The 7028-nt window shown below is 51.3% G+C and overlaps 1 protein-coding gene across 1 annotated transcript; it reads right to left on the bottom strand.

Annotated features, from left to right (window-relative positions):
* Positions 1-2477: 2477 nt before the first annotated feature.
* EMH_0003340 (uncharacterized protein) lies at positions 2478-4529 on the bottom strand (the record flags this gene model as incomplete). Its single annotated transcript, XM_013496339.1, has 1 exon — positions 2478-4529. One exon carries the CDS (start codon positions 4527-4529, stop codon positions 2478-2480), a length of 2052 nt encoding a protein of 683 aa, XP_013351793.1.
* Between the last annotated feature and the right edge of the window lie 2499 nt (positions 4530-7028).

Here is a 7028-nt window from a genome sequence, read left to right as displayed (position 1 = left end):
TAGCTTAGTCGGTAGAGCATCCGCTTAGTAAGCGGAAGGTCGCCGGTTCGATTCCGGCAGAAGGCTTCACGTGTCAACGGCTATTAACTCCCATAATACCAACACATTTTGCAGATTAGGCCCTCCCAAGAGAAATGGGTCTGCTATTCAAAGAGGAGCTATATCATTTCCCTGACTGGAGAAAAGAAGCCAGAAATGACACAGATATGATTCTACATGCCACCCGCTGTGACGGTTGAGCTTTGTGGTGTCTCGTTTGAGTACCTCTCATGCAGTTACCCAAAGCAGGTTCTTAGCACGTTTCCGTTACTCCTATCCAATTGACAACGCTGAGCATCAACAGGGTCAAGCGAAGGAGGCATCGCGAATCCTAGCGAGTAGATGAGGACGCTGAAAGAGCAATATACATGTGCACTAAAGCTACGTTGTAGTATCGCGCACGTAGAAGAACATATCCCAACTTCAGATAGACGAAGGTTGCCTACTAAGGGCCAAGTTGACGCTAAGGCAGCAAGTGCAGCAGAGGAGGCACAGCTGCGCTTGCATGGCGGGTTGCAGTAGAGCACGTGCTGCAACAGGATGCGGTGCAACTCATGAGCGGCCGCCTCCTCTCCGCACCATACCCATGCCCTTGAACTGTACGCAGGAAGCTTGGGGAATGTAGGGGATGTCAGATGTTTTTGTGGACCCCTTGCCCTATGTCTATGACTCGCTATCGGCGCTCCTCACCAAAGATCAATGATCCTCGATGCATAGAGACAATACGAAAAAGCTCAACGGCAATGATATAGCCTTCTGCCGGCGAGAGCGGGGTCACCTCTACTGACCGCAGTTGGGCAAAAGTCCAGTTAGCTAACACAAGATGCATCGCTCTAAACAACTATCCAACCGACTTGGTTTGCTCCGTTAGTTTGCTTCATCTGCGTGATCGCGTGCTTCCCTTTACCATCTGTGAACTATATGTGTCTCACCAGAGATGTTCTGGCGTGGACCATTCAGTGTTGTGCCAGCTTCCAGATCCCTAGGAGCCCACTGCGCCGTTGGCTAGGGAGGTGACCCTCGCCTCCTTAGCTTAGTCGGTAGAGCATCCGCTTAGTAAGCGGAAGGTCGCCGGTTCGATTCCGGCAGAAGGCTTCACACCTCCACGGTTTTGAACTTCCTTGTTACCAACACCGTTCGCATTACTTGCTTGGCGCTTGCAGCATCAGTTCCTGCCAGGTGCGTTGCACCTCGTCCCTGCCCACTTCCTTTCCTCTGTAAGTAGGTCCCTGGGCCTCCGTGACAGGCTGCCTGGGGACGGGATGAAAGGTCAGTTCTTGGCAACTATCGCATACTGTGACTCCACTCCAGCCCTTGACGGTCCTCGAGTAGTATGGAACACTGCTGTTACTGTCTATTGTTGCTCGGTGTGTGTCACAGCATTACAGAGGCTACGGTGCACCGGTAGGCAGTGGTTTAATCAAAGCAGCAGCAACCGTTGCTATTACGGAATGGAAGTTCAATTAGGGACGCTTCAACGATAGAGAATCATTTGCCCGATTGCTCATAAAACGGGCGTTCCCACTTGGCTGGAGGTGCCATTGGCTGTTCCTCTGTTGCTGCTACTGCAAGCGACAAATGCTTCTGAGCCGTTTCTACTGGTGCTCCAGCAGAAACCGACACCGTTGCCCGCTGCTGCAGCAGAGGCATTCTCTTGCTGCCTGCTGCAGCAGGAGAAAGCGTCGAATCACTTCAAACATGTAGGGCCCTGCACCCAATAGTGCAACCCAGAGGCGGCCAACGCATTGGGACTTTTACTCACACACAGCACACAAACATTTTAAGCACCAGCTTCGAGACGTCTCAGTCTGTAGCTGCTGCTTGTGGTGACAATCGCAAGCTGCACGCGACATAATGTGGCGGTATCTGCATCTTGAGACTGCATTGCACAGCGACTGGTTTGGAATGTCCTGCACCATATTCAATGCTAAGATGATATTTTTATATGGCATTGTGCTCTCTTCTAATACTGCATATTAAGCAGTGTGCCGGTTCGCCCGTGGTGTTACCCCGCAGGCGAAGGGCCACCATGTATTCGTGACCGAGGACCGGCTGGCCTCATGCAATTCCTGCTGCACTTTCAATGAAAAAAAAACGCCTACAGCACCTTCAGGCCTGCATAGGGAGTCTTGCCATGCAGGGTAGAAGGGGAAGCGGCGTCGGTGATATATCCGCTGTGTTTGCATATACTTCTGAGCTCCGCCTTCTCTAGGTATTAATATCTGCATTGGCGCTTTTAAACATCCCGATCCCAAAACCACTGTTTAGGGAGGAAGGAGTATATCTTTCTGCGTTATCTCTCTCACGCTTCCTCGCCATGCATGTTGATCCGTTTCATCTCCTATCTCTCTCTCTTCTGGCGGCGCCGCTCAGCTCGTGCGATGCGAATAGGGCAGAGATCTGCACTGAGCGGTACGTGGACACGGAGGGCATATGTCCTATGGGTGCTTCACGCTGAGGTCTGCGGCTTGTTTCAGTTGTTGCATATGAACAACCGATGCAATTTCTACTGCTGCATTCTTCATGGAGGCAGCTGCCAATGCCAAATCGCTTGAACTCGAGTGGGACTCCGCCGTTTGCAGTGCCCTCTCTACAGCTTCAACCTGTAGCTTTCGCTTCTGCACAAGTTCCGCTACCCAGGGTTGTCGTTCCTCTGCTGTTATATCTGCCATTCCTGTTCCTTCTGCTCCCACCTGCGCCAGCTTGGCGCTTACCTGCAAGTCGGATTCCAGCGACTCTAACAGCTGTGCATGCAGCAACAGGACCTCGGCATTCCCGGCGATACCCTCTGCAGTCATAGCTGCTTTTCTTGCTTTAGCCACCAAATCTCGTCCAGCCGTTCCCTCATCGCTGCCTTCTGAAATCTCATCAGCTGCAGCGGCAGCCTGTTTGTGAGCCGTCCTTACATTTTCTTTGTCCTGCTGCAGCGACGTGATCACCGATTTCAGGATTGCCTGATTAAGACGCGGCTTGCTCAGCGACCCGTCCTGCCCCTGCTCCTCCCCAGCTTGTGAAGAAAACAAGTTCGGGGGAAACCGCGACTGCACCTCCTCGTGGATTTCTAATACTCTTCTTCTGGCCTCTAACGCATCCTCACCAGCTCTTGAAGATATGTCTTCGTAAGCTTCATCTAGCGCACTGTCCTCATTGGCGGTCTCGTCAAGTGGAAAGTCCAGCTGAGAGATCTCATCCACCACCCGCTTCACTGCCTTTCCCTTATCTTCTGCATTTCGTCTTATTGCTTCTGCTGGTATTATTTCCCTTGCATTTTGCATCTCTTCGATATCTGCACGATACGCCTGCAGCAGCTGCTCTCCTATGTTTAACAGATTCTCCACTGTGTCTAGCTCGTTCATGGCCTCGGTGGCTTGCGGACTAGACTGCAGCTTCTCTCTCTTATCAATGCACATGGCACGCTTCTCCTCTATAAAGTCGCGATAGTCTTTGTACAGGCGCATCTGGCCACGAACGATGTGAGACAGAGTCACAGCAACTGCGCTGAAAGATAGCTCTTCAGCAGACTGTCGTCCTGTTTTTGCTGTTTCATGTGCTGCCTGGATGAACTTCAAGTTTTCCGCAACAGCAACTACGACTTTCCCATCCTCAAGCCGCTCCAGCTTTGGCAACCCCTCTAGCAATGCCTCCGTCTCCTCCAGATTCACCGCAAACGCCCGACACGATAGCTTAAGACTGCTCAGGTGGTGCTGTACCGCCTCTGCAAGGGTTGAACCTATGTAGGTCTTCATGATGTTGAGCTCCTCAGATGAGAACTCACGCACAGGATGAACAGCAAGTGTATCTCGTAACATAGTCAATCCATGTTGCCGGGCTATTTCATACAAATCAGACAAGGCAGACAAACCCTTCTTCAAAACCGGCTTCATTACACTTTCAGGTGTGTCCCACCGATTCAAAGAAGAAGACTCCACGAGCGCATGCAACTCCTTGGCTCCCGCCAAACTTTCCTGAAACTCCGAAAAAGCGTAGTGACAGTCCGGATCTTGTATAGCCTCCGCTAGCTGGGTAGCCACTGGTTGCAGCCGCACCATATCATCCAGCTGTTGCGCCAACCCCCTGCCAGATCCTTTCTCATCGCTTTCACGCTCCTGCTCTTGTCGCAGTTGTGTGTGCTGTTCTTTCTCATGGTCATGCTTTCCTTGCGACTTAGGATGTTGAGAAGCCCTGAAGAACCGGGCTAAGAACGTCCCCAAAGAAAAACAGACCAATGCGGTAGTTATGAACACGGATGGTTGACCCAACAGTTGCCCTTGGCCTTTTTGCAGGGGATGCAGTTTGGGTGATGCATTCGTCTGAGCAGCTTCAGCTGCCAGCTCCTTGTCTGCGTCCTGGCCAGCATTCTCAAGCAAGACGGAGCCCTCATCGATGATCGACGTTTCATCCAGGGAATCAGGAGAACCCGACGTATAACGACCATCTGACAGAGACCCATTCAATATGGACTCCATATCGTTCCCCGGGCTTTCGGGCATAAAAGCCTCACAAGAGATGGCTGTTGTGCCCAGCAAACAGGCAACAACTGCGCGGGCTCNACCATGAAGAAAAGAAACTGCGAAATGTCTCCACGCGACATTAGGAAAACATTGACGGAGGTCTCGGTCAATACTTGCCCGCTTCAACGCGGCCCTTGAAACAAAAAATAAATTCTGCAATGAAATATACACACGTGAAGTATAGTCACTAACAGTTCGACGAGCCGACGAGAACCAGTACCAACGCGCCGAGCCAGGTTCTGGTGTACCGGCGGGTGGAAGGGTAGCGAAGGAAGGAAGAACTGCGGAAAAAGGGGCAAGTCTATTCACCAAAAAAATTTTATTGCTTACCGTGGATGGATCAAGCATGCGCGTCCACATCCGCTGTGACAGATGCTCGATCCTCCGCGTGCATGAGGGGACCAAGACGCAGGCCGGTGCATGCAGCTGGGCTGTGCTGTATGGAGGAGAATACCAGTAGACCACAACCATCTCTATTAATTCCTTCATCGCCAGCCATCCAACACATGCGAATTTGCATTCGAGCGGCCTGTGTGTCAAGCTGTCTTTGGCTCTCCCGAACAGAAGCCTAGGTGCGCGACCCTAGCCCGGGGCCCTTAGCTAGATATACTCTGAAATATGTGGTGGATTGTTAACCACGCACATTTCCCTAAACCACCCTAAATAGACAATTTTTAACATAAGGATCCCTAATTTCAGGGGGCCCACCAAACAGAATTGGCGGACTGCTGCCCGCCGCTCCACTGCCAGTGCTCGTGAACACTCGCTGCCCTGAACCCTAAATTCGTCGGCACTCGCTGACGTAAACTCTCAACTTGTGGGCACTCGCTACCCAAACTCTAAATCGTAAGGTTTGCACTTTCAGATCATATAACAGAGTGAATCACGAACCGCTATATTTCCCTTTTCTTTAACAGTGTGCCCCACTTCCCAGGCTAGCTGTAATGCTCGGCAAGACACGGCAATGCAAAGTGCTGCAAGGTCTGGAACTGTGTTGCCTGCCTTTTTGTGGGTGTCCGCTGGATACAGGAAGCCATGTTATTGTTTATAGCTCTAAATGTTGTGTTAGTGCATGCTTGTAAAGGCGGTGGGTGTAAAGCATCGTGTGTATGAAGTTGGTACGTGCATCTGTGTTGTGCAACTGCGCTTGTCGGTGAAGATTCCCGTTTCCTTTTCGAACTGCGTTATTCTTGCTCTCTAGATATTCACGCGGCTTCGGTTCTCGTTAAGTTCAACAACGGGTGATGGGCTAAGCATTGAATCATGCACGCAGATATCTTGCGGTACCGGACGAAACGTGGATTCCGCGGACTATACATTCCAGCTTCGTTTCGCAGGGAAATTTTGCGCAAAATGCACGATCACGCTTTAGCGGGCCATGGTGGGGTCAGCACTATAGTGGAACGAATAGCCAGGTCCTTTTAGTGGCCTAGGATGCGCCCCTCCACTAGGGATTATCTCCTCGCTTTTCCCGAATGCAATCAGCAAAAGTCGGGTGAAGTCCTCTAACCCGGACTCTTGCAGAGTTATCAGATACCCGAAGGAATCTATTAATTATATTAAAGCACCTGACCGGTGGGCCTATCACCAGGCACAGCCGCCGGTAGCATTTACGCCGTCGCGAACAGACTCAGTACGCCCACTTTGACCCGCTCACTTCATCTCTTCTTCGCGTTCAGTTACAGCATAGTGAGTGGCACAATTATTCATTAAGCACGCCTGAAACCTCCACCGTGTTCAGAAATGCATCACTACTGAGAGGGACCCGAAGTTCGTTAGCGGCTTCTGGCGCGAATTCATTAACCGGCTGCATCTCGGGCACAACGTGACCACTGCGAATCACCCAAATGTAGGCAGTATCAATGAATGCACAAACCGCACGTTGGTCCAGTATTTGCAATTCGATACCCAGTAGAATGCATCAAACGAATGCACTGGCAAGAGTGCAGCTAGCTAACCTGTGAAAAGACAAAGCGCATCAATGTGCACAACTAGTCAGCCCGCGAGTCCTTCATCACCTTTTGTCACTTGTGTTAGCGTGCGCGCCCCGCATTTCCATCTGTAAACTGTGTGTGACACACCCCTACACTGCAGTGGGCCTTGCAGCGTTGTCTCGTTATCCAAGTCACTCGGACCGCCGTCCTGCTGTTGGGTAGGAAAGTGACCCTCGCCTCCTTAGCTTAGTCGGTAGAGCATCCGCTTAGTAAGCGGAAGGTCGCCGGTTCGATTCCGGCAGAAGGCTATATTGTTGTGAGGATGGCTTTTTAAAAATATAATGGGGCTTTACACTGTGCTATGCACCCAGTGTTGCCTGAAGACTTCCCGGGTGGGCGTAAACTGGAAGTTCGCAAATGAGTGAGACATAAAGCCTTCTGCCGGAATCGAACCGGCGACCTTCCGCTTACTAAGCGGATGCTCTACCGACTAAGCTAAGGAGGCGAGGGTCACTTCTCTACCCAACCACAAAGCGGCACTCTG

This window comes from Eimeria mitis, genomic scaffold, assembly GCF_000499745.2.
Source record: "Eimeria mitis Houghton genomic scaffold, Emh_scaff205, whole genome shotgun sequence".
NCBI classification, from domain to species: Eukaryota; Apicomplexa; class Conoidasida; order Eucoccidiorida; family Eimeriidae; genus Eimeria; species Eimeria mitis.
Note: the sequence above shows the minus strand (reverse complement) of the source record. Positions and strands in the feature narration are given on the sequence as shown.